This window comes from Brassica napus, chromosome C9 (assembly GCF_020379485.1).
Source record: "Brassica napus cultivar Da-Ae chromosome C9, Da-Ae, whole genome shotgun sequence".
Taxonomy (NCBI): Eukaryota; Viridiplantae; Streptophyta; class Magnoliopsida; order Brassicales; family Brassicaceae; genus Brassica; species Brassica napus.
The window spans coordinates 4,688,182-4,709,289 of record NC_063452.1 but is presented as its reverse complement, the minus strand read 5'-3'; the positions used below and the strand labels follow the sequence as shown (position 1 = coordinate 4,709,289).

At 28.5% G+C, this 21,108-nt stretch overlaps 3 protein-coding genes across 4 annotated transcripts; 2 read left to right on the top strand and 1 right to left on the bottom strand.

Moving 5' to 3' along the window:
- Positions 1-181: 181 nt before the first annotated feature.
- LOC106382209 (uncharacterized Rho GTPase-activating protein At5g61530-like) lies at positions 182-2,872 on the bottom strand. Of its 2 annotated transcripts, XM_048769785.1 has the most exons (9): positions 2,638-2,872; positions 2,237-2,341; positions 1,906-2,168; positions 1,772-1,834; positions 1,668-1,686; positions 1,473-1,571; positions 1,124-1,201; positions 633-1,034; positions 182-540 (listed from the first exon to the last, which is right to left on the bottom strand). In XM_048769785.1, exons 2-9 carry the CDS (start codon positions 2,295-2,297, stop codon positions 392-394), a joined length of 1,134 nt encoding a protein of 377 aa, XP_048625742.1. In that variant the 5' UTR covers positions 2,298-2,341; positions 2,638-2,872; the 3' UTR covers positions 182-391. The 2 variants fall into 2 exon arrangements, with proteins under 2 accessions (XP_048625742.1, XP_048625741.1); XM_048769784.1 differs by having other exon boundaries at positions 1,473-1,686.
- A 483-nt stretch (positions 2,873-3,355) lies between these two features.
- On the top strand, positions 3,356-5,554 carry LOC106382208 (quinone oxidoreductase). The gene is made up of 4 exons (XM_013822189.3): positions 3,356-3,636; positions 3,996-4,137; positions 4,225-4,451; positions 4,878-5,554. Exons 1-4 carry the CDS (start codon positions 3,385-3,387, stop codon positions 5,439-5,441), a joined length of 1,185 nt encoding a protein of 394 aa, XP_013677643.2. The 5' UTR covers positions 3,356-3,384; the 3' UTR covers positions 5,442-5,554.
- Positions 5,555-6,396: 842 nt separating this feature from the next.
- On the top strand, positions 6,397-9,998 carry LOC106378061 (terpenoid synthase 25-like). The gene is made up of 6 exons (XM_013818252.3): positions 6,397-7,008; positions 7,127-7,400; positions 7,736-8,111; positions 8,210-8,431; positions 8,502-8,640; positions 8,902-9,998. The coding sequence occupies exons 1-6, from the start codon at positions 6,748-6,750 to the stop codon at positions 9,433-9,435; spliced, it is 1,806 nt and encodes a 601-aa protein (XP_013673706.1). The 5' UTR covers positions 6,397-6,747; the 3' UTR covers positions 9,436-9,998.
- The last annotated feature ends 11,110 nt before the right edge of the window (positions 9,999-21,108 follow it).

Below are 21,108 nucleotides of genomic sequence, written 5' to 3'. Positions count from 1 at the left end.
TTTCTATATCCTAAAAGCTATTACTACTCACAGTTTCATACTATAAATGTCAAGAAACTCATTTCATTTGATAAGAATCATATTGTTTGATTCTCAAGTAGAGAAAGTTTACACGTTTTTTAGCCATGTGATTGCTTAATTTTGATATATGATGAAACAATCCGACTATTGAAGCCAAAAAAAAAAAAAAAACTTATTTTTGAACAGCTTCTGAAAGTCTCAACAATGTTTTACAGAATAGCCAAATGAAAACGAAGCTTATTTACTGAAACCTTTACTCAGTTAAATCATTATCAAGATCAAAATGGTAGGATATCTTCTTCTGCTTTTGGTCCAGAAACTGAGAAATCTCAAATCATCAGAGAAAGATTAGTTAAAACTGTTGTTGTTTTCACCTCCATACAGTCTCCCCTGCATCAGTGAAAATAGCATTGTGATGTTCAATCAGGCACTGCACAACGTCGACCGCACCAAAATCAACTTGAACAATATCGTCCAGAGAGATCGATGAAGATGCATCTACCACACCTTCTCCTTCATCTGTAAAACCATTAAAGATAAAAAAAAAAAAAAAATGAACTCTGCTTCAAATGGTAAAGTTATAAAAGCTAGCTAAAGGTTGTTTTTATTACCTGAGAGCAAGTCCCATGGAGAAGCAGTTTCAAAGTCAAAGCTCTTCTTAGGACTCCTCGATGGGCGTATCCAGTATTCCCTATAGGACTCAGGCCTCTTCTCTTCTCGCCACATGATCACCGGAGCCATCTCCATTGCCAGGCTGTGTGAATCCATCTTGTTGAGTTGTGCTTTCTGGCTCACACGAAGCAAAAACGCTGTTATGAACTCAAGTGTATTGTAGTTGACACTGGAAAGCTTCTGGAGTGACTTTCTCATTCTGGTTACGCTCGACCTTGTGTCTTTGATTTCGTTGTAAAGCTCAAAAGTAGTTAGTGGTGTGGGAAGGCTAGCAAGATAGTATTTCATGAGTGCGGCTACATCAACTGGATTCACGCCTTCAGGTATTGACGCGCTAGGATCTGTTCAAACAAGTGTTTTAAGTTTACACAAACTCTCTCTGAGGAGACATAAGAGTCAAGGATTAAACTCGATGAGTGTTTGTTGGTACCTTGATTGTAAGCAGAAACCAATTGTTGGATAAGCTTTTTGTCTCCTTCGGCTTTGAACAAGTTCGGTGAGTTAAGTCCTGACAAGAATATATACCACAGTATGCCTTTTAGTGAGATAAAGATGTTTTCTTAAAAGGAAAAAAGGTTTATTGGTTTTTAAAATAGTATAAATACGAGTCTAAGTGATTATTATAAATATAAAATTCAATAATCAATATACAAACCATAAACTGATATTTGCCTCGCTCTTTTAAATTTCTTTGCTTTCTTCAAAGTTAATTTACGTTTGTTTACAATAATGAGCTATAAAAGCATTACAGGCGTGTGATAAATTGGGAATGTTATTACCGGTTAAAATGAGATAATCTGCGCATTTCATCAGTATAAATGGAATAGGCCTGCTTGACTCTTGCCGCTGGACAGTGATCTCAATCGCAACACCAAACACTGAGCACAAAAGTTTGTTAATATAGTGTGAGTTACCATATCTAAAGGAAAGGACAAGTAAGGTTTTATACGCCCCCTGTGTATAAACTATCTTACCATCTGAGCTGGCAACTCCCTGCAGGGTTAATAAAGAACAATAAGTTAGTTAGAGACCAAAACTCAAACCAACGGATAGAATGAGATCTAAGGCTCAAATATACCTTCTGCCATCTTTCGATATCTGTCAAAAGCGTCTTGCTCTTTTGCGCAGTCTTTTTCGCCGCCTAAAAAGACAAAAAAAAACAGATCAAAGAAGTTCCAAAATGAACATTACATTGTTTGACAAGTTAAATACCTCTTCCACTTTGATTTTTCCAACGGAAACCTTTTCTTTAGTCTCAGTGATACCCTTTCTCACCAATGTCCCGGTCGTGGCAGCGGCTGTTATAAGGTGTTCTTGCACGGCGTGTCTAGTTGCAGGCTGCTGAAGAATCGCCCACCTGCTTTTGAACAAGGATCCAACTCTTTCTGCAACATCAGCAACGTTCACTTTCGCATCTTTGGCGACTTCTCCCACAAAACTACCAGCTGATTGCCTCGCTTCCCTAAGCTTCGTCCCTAAATACAAACACATAGTAAGCCTTTTAAACCACAAACACACAGAGATGAAAAAAAAATCAACTAACCTGATGAAGAGAAGAATCCACTAGTCCTCTCCTGCCATTGTTGTGAGATGAGAGAAGACATTCTCTATTAAACCAATTACTTCAAGCAACCCACTTGAATGAAACCTGTTTAAGATCATCAAGACATAAATGAAAAGACACTTGTGCTCAATTTCATAAGGTATAATCCATCTAAAGTCATCATCTTTAATCCAATCATATACAAGTTTTACAGAAAAAAAAAAAAAACACTTATAGTCCCACACTTTGACTCTTATCATCGTTAACGTTGAAATCAATTTCTTGAAAAAAAAAAAAAAAAAAAAACAAAAGGAGATAACTTTATGAACATAAACTCTAAACCCATATCATCTAATCAATCAACGATGATCAAATGACAAAGCAATCGATCATAATCAAACCTTTAAAAGTTGTTGGATTTGATCGAATCGAACGAAACCCAATTCGTCGAGACGATCAAAGACGACGAGGAGAGTCAAAAGGATTCAGCGGATTGATGAAAGAAGAGTAATTGATCGCTCCCCCTGGAGCAGAGAAGAAGAAAAAAACAAAAAGTTCTTGGCAAAGAAAAAAGACAAATACAGATAATCTCGTATGTTCTGTTGTGCCACGTGTAAGATTTCAGGAGATGAATCAAATCTAACTATTTGACAATTTCCCCCCTTTAAATATTTTATAATTGTTTAGCTGTCCTTCCTCTTATTTTATCCTTGCAACTGTGACCTACGCTTATAATTTGACAAATTAAGGCCTTAGTTGTTTAGTAGTTTTCGATTTTGATTAATATTGGATTCAGATTTTGTTTTTAATATTAATTTTGATTTACTGTATTTTTTAGTTCATTTAATTTGTAATTTAGTTAATTTTTTCTTTATGGAATTTTTTTTTTTTGAAATCATGATTGCTAGAAAATAATAGTAATAAGTTTCAAAGTCACAAAAAGAACAAAATCTAAATTATCAGAACTAATAAAAAATGTTGAGTGATTTCACCACATGACACATGTGGTTAGATGCCTATGTGGAAGACTTTTAAGGTGTATTTTGTAATGTAGTAAAAGTAAGATGGTGACAATGTAATTACCAAAAGTTAAAGGATAAAAATGAGAAAAGGCAAATAGAAAGTTAACGGAGGAAGAGAAGAAGAAGATGGCAGCTTTGACTCTTCATCACTTGTCTCGTCTTCAAGCGTCACGACATCTGTCACTTCCTCACCGAACTCTCTCGAGTTTTCCACGAAATCCCGTTAAAAATCTCATCTTTCGTCAAAATCTCGCCGAATCATCGAGCTTTCGGTTGTCTACGGTTGCTGTAAAAGCTCTGAGTACAGTCGCGGTTGAGGATTCGTCGGAGAAGAAGATGGTGAAAGGTATCAGAGTTTACGAGCATGGCGGTCCTGAGGTGAGTCAAAGTTTCGATTTTTAACTTGTCTGTCGAAAAGGGTCATTGTAATCAGATTAGGTTGAGATCCTCCTGGGTCTCTCTGTCTTGCTTCTACTATGATTATAATTTAAAATGGTTTAGGATTCAATATAAATTCTAATAGTCTTTTATTACAGAAAATGGTGCTTCATGTTATTTAATTTAATTTTGCAGTGTGTAGTATTCAGGATTTGTCTAGGTACTGCTTTGCTCTGAAAGTATATTATTATGCTAGCTTTTTATATTGAAACTCGTGATTGTGTTTTTCTTTTCTTTTTTAAAATTGTGATTATTCTGTATTCTCAGTATTTCATTGTGGTCTTGTTTATAACTGGAAGGTTCTGAAATGGGAAGATATTGAAGTTGGAGAGCCAAAAGATGGGGAGATACGCGTTAAGAACAAGGCCATTGGACTTAACTTCATCGATGTTTACTACAGGAAAGGTGTTTACAAACCGGCCTCTATGCCCTTCACACCAGGTTCTGCTCTCTACAACCTTTTAGGAAACATGCAAATGAAGTTTTACTTTTTTAGATCTTAGCTTATAAGCCAATTTGTGATCATAGGTATGGAGGCTGTTGGAGAAGTGGTAGCTGTTGGGTCAGGATTAACTGGCAGAAAGGTCGGTGATCTCGTCGCTTATGCTGGAAGTCCAATGGGTGCATATGCTGAAGAACAGATCCTTCCTGCGGATAAAGTGGTTCCTGTTCCTTCATCTATGGATCCTATAGTTGCAGCATCAATCATGCTCAAGGGTATGACTGCACAGTTCCTCCTTCGCCGTTGCTTCAAGGTTAGTCACTAGGCCTGCGGATTTGGGTAGTTCGGTTCAGCCAAAATCTAGCCGAATTGAACCGAAAAGTTCGGTTCGGTATATGGGTAGTTTGGTTTTTAAAAGCTTTACTGAAACTAACCGAAGTTTTTGGTTTCAGTTAAAATTTTGGTTCTTCGAGTACTTCCGGTTAGTTATGTTCGAAATTTTGGTTAATTTAGTTCGAAGTGAACTAACTGATCACGAAAACCAAAATCACTATTTAATTTTTAAAAATAAATTGAAAACCGAACTAACTGATTACCGAACCCAAAATCAAAGTGACTATTTAATTTTTAAAAATAAATTGAAAATACCGAACCGAAAACCAAAGTCACTATTTAATCTGCTTCTAACATAAAGATCTCTTCACTATATTGACTCAAAATCCTATTTGTATTTGGATAGGTCGAAAGTGGGCACACGATTCTTGTCCACGCTGCAGCTGGTGGAGTTGGCTCTCTGCTGTGTCAATGGGCAAATGCGCTTGGAGCTACCGTCATTGGAACTGTCTCGACCAATGAGAAAGCGGCTCAAGCCAAAGAAGATGGATGCCACCACGTTATCATGTACAAGAACGAGGACTTTGTTTCACGGGTCAAAGACATTACATCAGGCAAAGGAGTCGATGTTGTTTATGACTCGGTGGGGAAAGACACCTTCAAGGGATCTTTAGCGTGTTTAAAGAGCAGAGGATACATGGTGAGCTTTGGACAATCCTCCGGATCTCCGGATCCTGTTCCGTTGTCCGATCTTGCTCCAAAGTCGCTCTTCTTGACAAGGCCTTCAATGATGCAGTACAATGAAACTCGAGATGAGTTGTTGGAGTGTGCTGGGGAGGTTTTCGCCAATATTGCTTCAGGGGTTATAAAGGCTCGTGTGAACCACAAGTATCCGTTGTCTCGTGTGGCTGATGCTCATGCAGACGTTGAGAATAGGATAACGTCTGGCTCTGTTGTGCTCTTGCCTTGAAAAACATGTAGTGATGTTTCTTTTTAATCTTCCAAATAAGAGCAATAAGAAGTAATGGACAGATACCAAATGTGTGTACTATTTATCTTCCAGCAATACGTTTTTTTTTGTGATGTTTTCTTTGTTGAATCCATTTACGATGTATATATCTTCTCTTGGTGTTTATGAATCTTGTGATTCAAGCAAAAGGAAGCCATACTTGCCCTCGGAGAAACAGTTTTTGATTACTAGAAATGGTGTGGATTTGAGATCGTCAGAACTTGTTACTGTTTACTTTGTTGTTTATGTATCCACATTCTCTTAATGTTTATGGGTTGAACCGTATCTGTGGCAGAAGAATATAAGGCATTCGCAGGGAAGTAATAATATTTCATCTGAAACAGATGAAGGCATCCTATGGGAAAAATGTGTGACGACTCTTTCCCTGGATCCTGAGGAAGAGTCGCCGCAGCATTCTGCACAGTCACAAGGGACAGATCCGTCGTAGGATTTGCTCTCGAATCGCCGTCATTCGAATCCCCTTCGCCATCGCCATCGGTTGTTAGGTTTAAACCATTCCATTATTTTTAGTCAATCAAAATTCAACAAAACACTATCAACTTTTTTGAAGTTTACAATTTATCATTATTAAGATATTAAAATATAACAAATATCATTTAAAAATATTTTTTTTCTAAAACATTGATTATTTTAAAATTGATGGAGTATTTTATTTTGTTCCGTAGAAAGACTCACCAAGTCACCATGTTGATTGTTATGGATTAAGTGACAATTACATCGTTCTTCCATAGTTTTTATTAAATCATTTAACTCTTTTAATAAATGTTTCAGCCTCTACCACAAGTACCAATACGTTGCTACCAGGTTGTTAACAGACAAAAAAAAGGTATTTTCCAGGTTTAAATGATCATTCAATTATGCATTGATACAAAGACATGTTGGATAATAGCTTTCCCATAACATGTTGCATGTCAAAAATATTAATACAGACTTATCTGACATTAGTTGCAAAACACTCCTTTGAGATCAGAGGATCATAGTCATAGATCTACCCTATGTCAGACGTGAAGTATAATGTCTAAATATAATACAAAATGAAGTTTCTTATAAACTTAACTTCCATAAATCGTAGTTGTTTAGATATTAATAATACGGTTTAGGCTCTCCACTAGATCTGGGATCGATTTAAAGCAAACTAGAGATGTGAAAGCAAAGTCAACCATCCATCCCATCATCACAACATAAAGCTAGAGTAGACATTGTGTCACTGTCTCGTGTCTATCTTGTTATTGGCAAGAGTTTAAACATGCATGCTTCAAGAATGGTGATGAGTTTTGATCCTAAAACTCTCCCTTGCGCTTACAGAGTCCCTCTATGTCATAAGGCCAAGCTCTCTCTTTTACCTGGCCGTTTGCTTAGAAACCAAACGCTTTCTCGACAACCCACAAAACAAGATTTGTTCTGTGTAATGGCTACTAGTGGCGATCTTGAGAGTATTCGTCCCTTGGCTCAGTTTACTCCCACTTTTCTAGGAGATCACCTCTTCTCTGTTCCCGTGGACGGTTCTGTAAGTACATAAACATTATGACCCCATGTGAGACTATCTATGGTTGGTAACTAAAGATACATGACAGTAATATATTAGCTATGTTTAACATGCATTTCTTACTATCATATCTTGGCAGGAGTTCAATGCAATTGAGCATGAGATTGAATCGGTTATGAAGCCGTATGTGAGAGATATGCTCATGTCTCCTCACACCTGTGACAAAGAGAAAATTCGTCTCATTTACTTGCTTATCAGTCTAGCGATCTCCCATTATTTCGAAGATGAAATCGAAGAGATTCTAAGCAAGGCTTTTGGGAAGTTAGAAGGCTTGATTGCCAAGGAAGATGACCTGGAAACAATCTGTACTATGTTTGAGGTTTTCAGATTGTATGGTCACAAAATGTCTTGCGGTAAGACCATCTACAATTTATCTCTATGTTTTTCTACAAATATAACACTATTATAAAAAATGAGTTTTACTCCAATGTATGTTTTTGTATTATAATGATTTAGTCCTTTAAAAACAAAGAATCTCTATTATATATGCATGCATACATTGGATCAAATTCATTTTTATAATGAAGTTTTACTATTTTAGAGAGAATGTAGAAGAAAATTTACCCAACGAGTTATGGGTCTTCCATTCATAATTTCCCTGAGCTAGAGATCAAAGCAGAGTTAGATCCATTTCCTTGATTCACTTGTATGGATACTTATTTTAGCTATTTATCTCGTTTCTTTGTAGATGTGTTCGAAAGATTTAGTGGGGAGCATGATGGAAAGTTCAAGGAAAGTGTAGTTCGAGATGTTAGAGGGATGTTGCAGTTGTACCAAGCATCATATCTCAAAACAAAAGATGAGAATATAATAGAGGAAGCACGGAGTTTCACTAGGACTCACTTGGCGGCAGTGACTAATACTACTAAACCACATCTCTCTAAGCATATACAAAATGCATTGTACATACCTAGATACCATTGCGTAGAAATAGCAGTTGCAAGAGAATATATCTCTTTTTACGAACAAGAAGAAGATCACGAGGAGAATCTTCTTAAGTTTGCTAAACTCAACTTCAGCTACTGCCAGTTGCATTACGTCAAAGAGCTCAAAGATGTCACCAAGTAATGTCCTTGTAGCTATATCCTCAAATCATATGTGTACTAGTTAATCTTGTTATATAGATCATAATAACCTTATATGTGACTACTGCTTCTTCTAGATGGTGGAAAGAGCTAGATCTTGCGTCTAAACTACCTAATACCTTTCGGGACAGAAATGTGGAGATCTATTTCGGCATGATGGGTATATACTTCGAGCCAAGATATTCCGTTGCGAGAGTTATAGGCACTAAAATCTCCATGATCATGACGGTTGTTGATGATACATATGACGCCTATGGCACTCTTCCTGAAGTTATAAGTTTCACCGATGCCTTGCAAAGGTATAATCTTTATTTTATGTTATATTGAGCTCGTTATAGTCCTATGGTCTTATGTAGGGTTAATGGCTAGGTGGGATATTGGAACCATTGAAGATCTACCAAACTATATGCAAATTATTTTCCGAACTTTGTGGGAAGTTATGCAAGACATCGAACGTGAAATGAGCTCGCTAGGAAGACCTGGTGGTCTGCAACCGACTATAGATGAGGTACGTAAGTGTTATTAGCAGGGCCGGTTCTAGACACAACCAGATAAAACATTCGCTTTAGATCTAAAATTTTCTTAAGCAATTTATACATAGGTTGCATGACTCCTAATTGTCAAAAAAATTACTTACTAAAATTAATTTGAAAATGTTTATGGCTTTTTTAAAATTTCAGATTCGGCACTGGTTAATAGTTATTAGGTAGAAAAAATAGTAAAAAGATGTAATAGTAATATTATATGTTTATACTGAAAAAAAACATAGATAAAGAGCTTGACAAAGAAAGGGTATCTAGAGATAGCAAAATGGGCACGCGCAGGTCACGTACCAAACTTTGAAGAGTACATGGAGGTTGGAATCGTCACAGGTGCAATGGATGATATGGCAGTCTACAGCTTTCTAGGGATGGAAGACTGTGATGAGAAGATAATGTACGAGTGGTTCGCCTCTAGACCTAAAGTCATCCTAGCTTTTAATGTTGTATTTCGTCTGATTAACGACATAACCACATTCGAAGAAGAGTTAAAGAGAGGGGAAGTGGCAAATGGAGTCAACTGTTACATGAAGCAGCATGGTGTAAGTCAAGAAGAAGCGGTTACAGAATTGAAGAAGATAATTAAGGATCACCATGAGATGATGATAGACGAGTTCTTTAAAGCCTTATCTACTGTGCCACGCCAGATTGTAATGCGAGTCTTCAATACTGCACGTGTGATCAATTTGTTCTACAAGGAGGGTGATGGATTTGGTCATCCAGATGAAAATCTCAAAGCCCACTTTACCTCTTTGTTTTTATAAAATTCGTACGTACGTGCTTTTGATTTTCATGAGTCATGTGGTGTGATAATCTCTGTGTTTGAAGTTGTAGTATGAGTTTTTGTTTTGAATCTTAATTTTATTTTTTCAGCTAATGATTTAGGCCTCTTTGAAAAACAACGCGAGTTTAGCAAAAACTAAAAATAAATACAACGTGAATATGTAATATAGAATATATATCGCTTTTGTGTGAATATATATATGATGTGCTCAAATTTTAATAATCCAAATTACTAATTTGCAAACGCATAGTTAAGTGAGATGGTAGTGATTTGGACGGTTGAACAATACCGGGTAAGCTCATAACGTGTCCTAACATCAAATGTAGTCACTAGCCAAAATATTTCCAGTCTAAAGTAAGTTGGAGAGTTTCATCAAACATTGATGCTTAAAATTAGATGTAAAACTAAGGGCAACTCTCTATAGACTATTTTTAAGTTTTTTTCTCACAAAAAAAGTTCATAAAAAGAAAAATGACCAAAATATTTCATTAAAAAGATAAAAGACTTTTATACCTTAGATATATAAATATAAATAAATAAATAAAATAAATAGTTTTTTATAGTTTCGAATTATATGTTTTCAAAATTTTTTATAATTTTTTCTGAATTTTTATTTTATTTTTCTGAAAAAGAATTCTTTTTGAAATTCAAAAATGCTTTTTGAAACTATTTTTAATATTTATTTTTTATTTTTAAAACTTTTAAACCCACTTCAAAACTCCACCACTTAACTCTAAACTCTAGGTTTAGATTAGTTAACCCTATAGTATAAATATACATTTACTTCTTTAATGAAACATTTTGGTCATTTTGATTTTTTATATTTGTGACAAAAAAAAATTTAAAGGGTATTTCTTTAAAACTAATGTGATCAAGCTACTGATAGCATAAATGGTGTCATTAGATAATATATCATCATTCATCTAGAAACGAACATTTTATCAAGTTCTTATATTGTCCTATATAATATCCAATTTGTTCACACGTTGTAAAGTAAATCAGAAAAGCATAATTAGACAAAGATAAATAAATCTTCTCTATCAAATTCATGATCAACTTCATCTAACTTTTTATAAAGGTATAATTTTTATCTTAAATATAAATTATAGGCTGTTGAAAAAAATATATATATAAATTAGTCTAAATACAACTAAGACTAAAATGAGCTTGAATTGGAATGGTTTTCGCTTTGGAATGGTGTGCATCGGTCACCCTGAACTTTAGTGTAGGATAAACAATTATACATTTATTTAACAACGCAAAGAGTAGAGAACCCCATGAGTCTTACCATAAAGAGCACCTATCATTACCACTTTCCATCATTTCGTTGCTTTTCATTTTTTGTTTTCGTCTCAAAAGGAGATCTTGATGGTGTGGTCTTACCCAATCCAAATTCACCAAATGTGTCTATAATATCGACAATTCATATTGTGTTACTGAGATATAACATGTTCGTAGGACATAATCAATTATTATTCTGGTATTTCAGGTTTGCCTAACTAATGCTGGTAACGAACCGCTCCGCACCGCACCACCATGAACAGTAATAAAAAGCTCTACATATACCTATATATCTATATATTTTTATTTCTATTACAACCACACCGCACTTATCCCGCGGTTGTCCCGCAAGTCACCATTCAAAAATCATACCTACCTATGAAAGGTGTCGTAATTGATATCATAGAGTTTTATCAAATGACGGGTCCCTATTTCTGATGTTTTCCCGTTTTATGTTCATGAATCACGAAATAGCGAGTTCAGGTCGTAATGCACAGGAAATGACAGCATTAAGAAAGCGCATTCTTTGACTGAATAAAGAAAAATTATTAGGGGATTCCATAAATTAGTGGTAAATTTATTTATTTATTCGTTTCTTTCGTTACTATCTGTGAAAAGGATTTTCATTCATAGTTGTATACGGAAACTGATGTATTTGAACATGAATATTTTCAAAAACTTTTGGTGATGTGCTTGTAAAGGATAAGTTCATTCGTAAGCTTATTTGTGAAACTAAAAGATAATTTAATTGCATGATAAACTAATTTGAAGAAACCCATAGAAATATATCAAATGAAAATTTATTAAAACATTTTAACTGAATAAGATTTAAAACATTTTAACTGAAAATGAGATTTAAAATCTTAAATAAAAATATCAAATTCTTCATTTCAATTTTATTTCAGTTTATTTAATTTGTTTTTATAAAAAAATATTTTGACCACTGGATTTAACAAAGAGATGTGTGGTATTATCGACATAATTTAACCCGGGGTAAAAATACATATTTTTGATAGAAATAAGAAATGCAACCACAAATATTATTTTGTTATATATAGGCTTAGAATGGGAAGTAGAACAAAAGGTGGTTCATACACCAAAGTAGAGCATTTACTATTTCCTCCATTCATAAAATTTTGCAAATGACCATAGATTAATTTATATTAGTAGAGTACTTTGGATCACTTTTTATCCACTTTCACCATTCAAACATATGTTTTAAACCGGTAGATCCGCTTGATCCACACTTGTACTTCTCGATCCACTCTTGTTCCGCTCGATCCGCTTGATATGCTAGATCCGCAACGCTTGATCTGTTTTCTCCATTGGGAGCCTAAAACATATATATGAATAGTGAAAAAGGATAAAAAGGTCCAAAATACTATATAAATTTAAAATAATTTATAGAAAATTTTATATTACTAATTATTTTCTTAAAAATAATTATGTTGAGGAAAAGTAATTTATAATTGTAAAAAATAATACATTTTATATTAAAATAATAAATTAAATTAAATTTATTTTGAGTTTTAAAACAATTTCCTAGTTTGGATGATTTAAAAACATAATTATGGTTTTTTCATAAATATTTTATTTTTTGAGTTACAAATTAATTAACCCAATAAATTTTAATTTTCAAAAGTTTTTCAAACAAAAGAATAACACATTATTTAAAAATAAATTATGATGTATAAAGTATGATGTCAAATAAAAATTTATTATAAATAGAAAATATGGTGTAAATTATACAAGTCACATTTTGTATTTAAAAATAATAATAACTAAAATTAAATAAATATAAATGGTATTTATATGTCATAAAATATAGTTTTATCATAAATGACAAAAAGATTATCATTTATTAAAAAAATAAAGAAGTTATTTAATGAAGAAAAAGTGGATGAAACACTCTACTGAACAAGTGTATAGAATCAATAGTGGTTCATCCACCTTTTTCATAAAAGACAAAAAAAATTAAGACTGCTTGTATACCCGATCATCTTTTTAACCAAATTGTAAAAATTTGATGTATAGGGATAATTTGGTGGGTGAGATACACTTGTGTATCATCCCCTAATTATTCACTCTCCATTAAAACTCGACAAAAGGAGTATTTTATATACTTTTACTTGTAAAACAATTTTCAACTTTTGAAATTATTTAATTCTTTTCATATTTTCTATGATAAAACTTTTTTTGTAACATATGTAAACATACAATTATAGTTTTGATCTTGTGAATCTTATTTCATCAAAAAAACACTTAGTTTTCTATTTACACCATATTTATCATGTGCATCTTTAATTTAATATAATATTTTATTTTTAAAAATATTTCATTTAAATTTAGTTACATATAATACTAAATATATATTGATTTAAATTGTATTTCATCTTGAAAATTTATTAATAGCTACAATGTATTATTATTTGACATTATGTTTTATTTTTTTACAATGTGTTAGGAAAACTTTTAAATATTTTTGGATTGATTTATTAGTTAATATTGTGAAAAACTATTATACTATTTTACCAAGAATTATAATTATTTCATATCATATATATATATATATATAATTTTAAAGCTCAAAATAATTATATATGCTTAAATAAAATTAATATTATATTTTAAATAGAAATTTATAGTTATTGTTTTATAAATTATTTTTAAGATATTTACTTTTAGTTATTAAATATATATAAATAGTAATATAAAATTTATCTAACTTATTTTAAATTTGTACAGTACTTTGTACCGTTTTTTATCCATTTTCACTATTTAACATACGTTTTGAATTGTTTGATCCGCTAGGTCCATATTAGTATTCCTAGAGCCGCTTGAATCACTCTTGATCCCCTCTATTTGATCTACCAAATCCGCAGCGTTTGATAGGCTTTTTCCATTCGAAACCATAATCAAGATTTTGATGAGAATGATTGAAGTTGCACAGTACAAAATTTGATAAATTCCAATATATATTTTATAATATATTATGAATACTTAAGGTTTCTTATTCCATTATTTATATATAATACTTATTTTGTTCTATTTTTTTTATTTTCCGAAGCGATATATAATCTGCTCATGGTTTGGAAACATTATCTAATACCATTATGAAAGAAAGAAAAATTAATAATTGTGACCACTGACCACTGACAGCACAACAGAAACCAGTGATCCTTGGTCATTAAATCCCTTTTAAAATAAAAAGTAGGAAATACTCGTTTCTTATTTAAAAATGTTTAATATGAAAAGGTACAATCCAAAAGAAAAGCGTCTTCGATTTTATTGTGGGGTGAGTGGTTGTTTCCCACGTTTTGGGCTTTAGCACAACTTGCAAAAACAAAATTCATTTTATTATTGAAAATTTTCAAATGTACCACAAATTTAATACCACTATTTAAATCTATATTATACTATATAAAATATTAAATCATCAATTATATTATGACAAATCATCATTTTAGTTTGCTATTTCTAAAAATACCAATACTACCAAAAATAGTTTAATACAAAATAAAATATAAATCAATTTAAATAAGGTAAACTTACAAAAGTCAAAGAATTATGTATAGTTAACTTAACATATAATATATTTTCGAAATTAACATAAAATATTTTACAAATATAATAATTAACTTAAAAATTCAAGATATTTAAAAAATTAGAGAAATTGTCATAAATATCACATTCATAGTACAACTTTTCATGTTGAGAGGTGGATTTTTGGAATGTGAAATTTAGGATCATAATAAATATATAAATAAATACTTCAAAAATATAAAAAAATTAAAAATAGTTTCAAACATAATTTTTAATTTTCAAAAAGAAATTTTGACAAAAAAATCAAAAAACAATTAAAAAAAAAATCAAAAAAAAAATTATAAAAAAGTTCGAATTTGAAAAAATATAATTCGAAAACATTTTTATGATTTTTTTATTTTTTATTATTATTTTTTAAATAATTATTTATTATATATATAGAGAACAAAAGTATAAGAGTCTTTTGCCACTTAATAAAGAAAGTATTTTTGAAAATGTTCCTTTAGCGGTGGTAAAAATGAATAATGGTACCATGAAAAATGTAAACATTAAATTTCTCAATCATATTATGACAAATTAGTATTTTAGTAGTTACTATTTCTAAGAATATCAATATTAAGAAAAATCGTTTATTTCAAAATAAAATATATATCAATCGAAATATGGTAGCAATTTTATTTCAAAATAAAATATAAATCAATTTAAATATGGTAAACTCACAAAATTCAAAGAATTATATATAGTTAACTTAACATATAATATATTTTCGAAATTAACATAAAATATCTTACAAATATAATAATTAACTTAAAATCCAATATATTTAAACAATTAGAACTATATAAATTTAAAAGACGTAATTTTTAAAGTTTAAGTTATATGTTATTGAAAATATTCAATAGTATGATTTCAAACACATAAGATTTAAAACAACTAATCATAATATGACAAATCATTATTTTAGTTTAATATTTTCAAAAATGTCAATATTCCAAAAATTTGTGGGGGGATTTCATGTTTATCGTTTTCATGGTACTATTATTCATTTTTACCACCACTAAATGGATATTTTTAAAAACATTTTCTTCATTAAGTGGCAAAAGACTCTTATACATTTGTTTTCTCTCTATATAATAAATAATTATTTAGATAAATAAAAAATAAAATAATTTTTTTTTTACGTTTTTCAAATTATACATTTTCAAATTCGAAATTTTTTTAAAAAAATATTTTGAACTTTTCTTCAAAATTTCTTCTTGAAAATCAAAAGTTATGTTTGAAACTATTATTAAAAAAAAAATTTAAAGTATTTTTTATTTATTTATTAAATCATAAATTTCACATTCCAAAAACCCTACTCCATCCCTCAATTATAAACCCTAAGTCTAGATTAGTTAACTTTAGAGATATAAATATATTTTACCTCTTATTAAAAGTGAGGCTTAAAGTGGCACTAGGAATGTGGTATTTGTGGTAATTTCGCAAAAAAAATTTATTTCAAAATAAAACAGAAATCAATATCAAATAAGGAAAGATAGTTTCGAGACCAGAAGAATGACCAGTTTTTGCAAATTATTTGGAAGATTTTAAAATCCTGAAAAAAAAGTTTCTTTCGATCAGAGATCATCTATGTACCAAGGACGCAAAATACAAAGGCGAAATAGCCTAACACGCAGTATAAGGAACCAACCGTCTTTCGTATTTCACATGGATGCAAATTTCCTGATGACAAAAAAAACTGAATCTATAATAAATTTCGAAAATAAAAAAAAAACAAAAAAAACAAGGCTTTTAAACAATTGTAACTATAAAAAAAAAAAAAACAGATAATTTAAATTTTTGGATTATTAGCCATTGAAAATATTCAAAAATAATATATACTATATATAAGTTGATGTCATAAATTACTAAAAAAATCTACATGTTATTTTTAACCACCAATTATATTATGCCAATTCAATTTTTCAATCTGCTATTTCCAGTTAATATTAATATTACCAAAAATTGTTTATTTCAGAATAAAAAATAAATTAAAATAAAAGGTCAACTTAAGAAAGTAGTAAAAATATTATATATAAGTAACTTAATGTGAAACTGATTTTTGGAAATTAACACAAAACAACTAACAAAGATAATTATTAAATTAAAAATTGGAAAATTTTCAAACAATAAAATAAAAATCAATATCAAAAAAAATAATTTAACAAAATTAAAAAAATTATATAAAAATTAAATTAATATATATAATATTTTGAAATTTAACATAAAATTAAAAATAACTAGACTTTGAAACATTTATTTTTGTTTGTTATTTCTAAAAAGGTCAACATTACCAAAAAATGTCCATTTCAAAATAAAATATAAATCAATATTAAAATTTAAACATAAAAAGTTAAAACATTATATATAATTTACTTAATGTTAAACAGATTTCTGTAAATTAACATAAAAATGAATAACAAAGATAATTATTATAAAAATTGATAGACTTTCAAACAATAAAATATAAATCAATATCATATAAAGTAAGTTAACAAAGTAAAACAATATATATTAAATTAACTTAATATTTGTAATATTTTTGAAATTTAACAAAAAAATAAAAATATGCAAGACTTTCATACAATTATAACTATATAGATTTAAAGCACATGGTTTCAAATTTTAAGTTATATGTCATTGACAATATTCACAAATAATGTATACTATATATAAGTTGAAGTTATAAATTATTTAGAATGTCCATATATTATTTTAAATCACCAACAAATATGCCAAATCATTTTTTATTTCCAAAATATGTAAATATTACCAAAAATTAATTATTTCAAAATAAAGTATAAATCGATATAAGATGTTAAACTAAAAAGGTAAAAAAAATATATAAGTTACTTAATGTTTAATTTATTTTGTGAAAATTGACATAACAATAACGAACAAAGATAATTATTAAATAAAAATTGGAAGACTTTCAAACAATTATTACTATATAAATTCAAAACACGCGATTATAAACTTTTTCACAGAACTTATTATATAAAATCGACATTATAGATAGCAATAGTTATAAGAGATACCTATAATGTCAATTATAAAAGAAATATTTTGATGTTTTAACTTTAAGTTACTTAAATAAATCAACACATGAATTAACATATAGTTAATTCATATGTTGATTAACTAACACATGAATTTTAATTTTAATGATAAATTATATGCCACATAATAATTTGTAGTTATATTTATCATTTGAAATGCTTATATTTTTAAAATTATTTTCGGTTAATCTTAAAATATCAAATATTTATGCTCATAATTTTTTTGTTGACAAAAAATGCTCATAAAGATTACATTATAGAGGATTGTATATTTTAGTTTATTACATACTCTCTCCGTTTCCGAAAGTAAGATGTTTTAGATTTTTTACTTGTTCCACAAAGATAGATTTTCTATATGCTTAAGGTACTTTTTTATACTTTTAAGAAACATGAAATGAAAATGTTTGAATTGATTAAATTTCATTGGTGAAAAGTTATTGAAAAGTGTATAATAAAATTAAAAAAAAAATTAAATTATAAACATTTATTGAATTCTTAATAAGCGTGAACGCTTTAGAAAATCTTACTTTCGGGAAGAGAGGGAGTATATTCTAAAATCTATTAATTCACTATGTTAATTAAACATAGTGAATTATACATCATGTTATTAGACATAGTGAAATATAATATATATTTCGAAAATTAACATAAAATTAAATCATATTTTTAAAATAATAAAAATTAAAAATATCAAAGCTATGAGTATTCAAAACAGATATATTTTAAAATTTGATGCAACATAATATTAAAAGCTACATATAATTTTAAAGTATAATTTAAAAAAAATAATTATTTAAAATAGAAAAAATAATATGAAATAATCTAAACTAACATGGCTAAACATATTAAAATAGCTAACTTCTTATACATGACAATTCTTTGAAAAGAATATTCTAAACTATGTTAAAACATAGAAATATCCCATATATCGAAATAGAATATATATATGTAATTTATGTCTGTATTGCTATAAATTAAAATCAACCTGAAATTTAATTTATAATGTTTTTAATTTCTGAAGTAGTTGTAGAGAGTGTAACTAATCGTCTAAATTTGCAATATACTATACAAGTGTTTATAAAAAAATATTAAAACAGTGAATGGTTTCTACCTAGCAATTCATTCTTTGGATTTCATTATATTAAAAAAAATTATTTAAAATGATAACTGCAGGTAAGACTATTCAACTTTATGTGAAATACATATTGTTAATAAATAGTATATCTATGATAATTATTATCGTAAATATATTCGCTAACAATAAAACAAACTACATGATGAGTTTTCTAAATCTATAATAAGATTCATCGATAAAAATATAGGCTCTATGTAATACATAAATTAAAATGATCTTATATAAGTTTTATTTACTATGTCTAATAAGTTAGTTAAACAAGCCATTGAGATTGTCCACAGAAAATTTAAAACAACCAGTCAAATATGACAAATCATTACAAAATTTTACTATTTTCTCAAATGTCATAATTTCCAAAAATAGTTAATCCAAGATAATAGAATTCCATAAACAATAAAGGAATCTAAAATGTCATTAAAAGTATCAACTTAATATGTAAAGTCTACTTACATTTTTAGTGAGTTTGAAATGAAATATTAATATCTAGGAACTTTCAGAATTAAGATTTAGTAATAAATATTACTATATAAATTATAAATATTATGTGGCATATTTGTAAAATTATCTATGAATTAACTTAAATTATCTAAAATGGCTAAAAACATTAAATTATAACAAATATACTGAAAACAGACACAAATAGAAAATAATCTAAAAAAATAAACTAAATCATCTATTTATAGCGTAATATATAAAACAACAGCTAATAGAAATAAACGATGGATCATTTATGAATAGAAATAAACGATGGATCATTTATGTCCTTAAAAATATATTCTAAAATATATCTATTAATTTGTAATATTCATTGTTTTGTATTGAAGGATTACCATATTTTAATATAACACTTTATATGTTAAGTAAAATATCAAATATTTATGATCATAAAATATATTATATCAAATATTTATGCTCTTTCACTTAAGTAAATATCCTACTAATCAATTAAAATATGGTAATCCTTTAAGTAATCTAATAGTAAAAAACAATAATTATAGTTTAATCAAAATTAAAATATAGTTAATATAAGACATTTTACAAATACACATATACATTTACATATACAAGACAAAAGATACATAAGTATTAATTATTTAAAAGATAATTTTATAAAAATTTAAATAGGAAAAATAAAAGGAAAAATTCTGCTTTTACCTCACTTTTTGTACCACTATTCATGTTTCCTTCCCTAGAGGAACATTTTCACAAATACATAAAGTATGAAGTTTCACTAAAGAACAAAAGATACTTTTACCCTTATTTTTAATATATATTTTTTTGTCGACGCCCTTATTTTATATATATATATAAACAATTATTTAAATAATACAATATTTTTATAGTTTTAGAATTATACGTTTTTAAATTCTAACCTTCTTATAAAATAATTCAAAATTGCTTTTCCGAATCTTTCGAAAATTCTTTTGGTACCTTTTCAAAAAAAAATTATTAAATTTTAAGTATTTTTTTATTTTTTAAAAAAATTCTTAAACCCCACCGTCCAAAATATAACTCCTCAAATCTAAACCCTAAGTCTAGATTAGTTAACTCTAGGGATATAAGTGTCTATTTAATTTTTTACAAATAATGGTAAATGTGATTAAGGTAAATATGAAAAATAATATTAAGAATGTGGTAGTTTAAACAATTTCTCAAAATAAGAAATCATATTTTGTATATGATTTTACAGAAAATGTAAATAAACATATACATGTTATTTGGAAAGTATTATGAAATTAAACTTATTATTAAAATTTACGCACGAGTTTATAATCTAGTTTATCTTTAAAAGATAACCATTTTTAATTATAAATATTTTATTTTTTTTTATAAAAACATTAAATTAAATTTTTAAGACCATTTATTAATCTTTAAAATTAATTTATAAAACATTTATACAAGTTAATAAACTCAACATCACTTCTTAAATACTAAACCCTTAACAGACAAAAAAAAAAATACTAAACCCTTAACAATAATCAATAAGCTTAAACTACCTCATTCCTAATACCACTTTTAATATTTACCTTAACCACATTTATCATCACTTTTAAAAAGATAAATAGACACTTATAATCCTATGGTTGACTAATATAGAGTCAGTATGAGTTTGTATAAGTTGATGACAAAAAAAAAATACTAAACCCCTAACAATAATCAATAAGCTTAAACTACCTCATTCCTAATACCACTTTTAATATTTACCTTAACCACATTTATCATCACTTTTAAAAAGATAAATAGACACTTATAATCTTTTGATTAACTAATATAGAGTGAGTATGAGTCTATATAAGTTGATGACAAAAAAAAAATGCTAAACCCTTAACAATAATCAATAAGCCTAAACTACCTCATTCCTAATACCACTTTTAATATTTACCTTAACCACATTTATCATCACTTTAAAAAAGATAAATAGACACTTATAATCGTATGGTTAACTAGTATAGACCTAAAATTTTAGTGCTGAGAGGTGAGGTTTTGGAATGTGGAGTTTAAAATTTTAATAAATATATATAAATAAATACTTAATTTAAAAAAAAAATTAAAATGGTTTCAGAAAGAATTTTTGAATTTCAAAAAGAAAATTAAC

Excerpts from the sequence above, each read along its gene's own strand:
- LOC106378061 (XM_013818252.3), top strand. The coding sequence starts at position 6,748 with ATGCATGCTTCAAGAATGGTGATGAGTTTTGATCCTAAAACTCTCCCT. Across the intron at positions 7,009-7,126 it reads CTGTTCCCGTGGACGGTTCT|GAGTTCAATGCAATTGAGCA; the intron begins GTAAGTACATAA and ends ATATCTTGGCAG. Across the intron at positions 8,641-8,901 it reads TGCAACCGACTATAGATGAG|ATAAAGAGCTTGACAAAGAA; the intron begins GTACGTAAGTGT and ends AAAAAAACATAG.
- LOC106382208 (XM_013822189.3), top strand. The coding sequence starts at position 3,385 with ATGGCAGCTTTGACTCTTCATCACTTGTCTCGTCTTCAAGCGTCACGA. Across the intron at positions 3,637-3,995 it reads ACGAGCATGGCGGTCCTGAG|GTTCTGAAATGGGAAGATAT; the intron begins GTGAGTCAAAGT and ends TATAACTGGAAG. Across the intron at positions 4,452-4,877 it reads TCCTTCGCCGTTGCTTCAAG|GTCGAAAGTGGGCACACGAT; the intron begins GTTAGTCACTAG and ends GTATTTGGATAG.
- LOC106382209 (XM_048769784.1), bottom strand. The coding sequence starts at position 2,297 with ATGTCTTCTCTCATCTCACAACAATGGCAGGAGAGGACTAGTGGATTC. Across the intron at positions 2,169-2,236 it reads TGGATTCTTCTCTTCATCAG|GGACGAAGCTTAGGGAAGCG; the intron begins GTTAGTTGATTT and ends GTTTGTATTTAG. Across the intron at positions 1,835-1,905 it reads GAAAAATCAAAGTGGAAGAG|GCGGCGAAAAAGACTGCGCA; the intron begins GTATTTAACTTG and ends TTGTCTTTTTAG.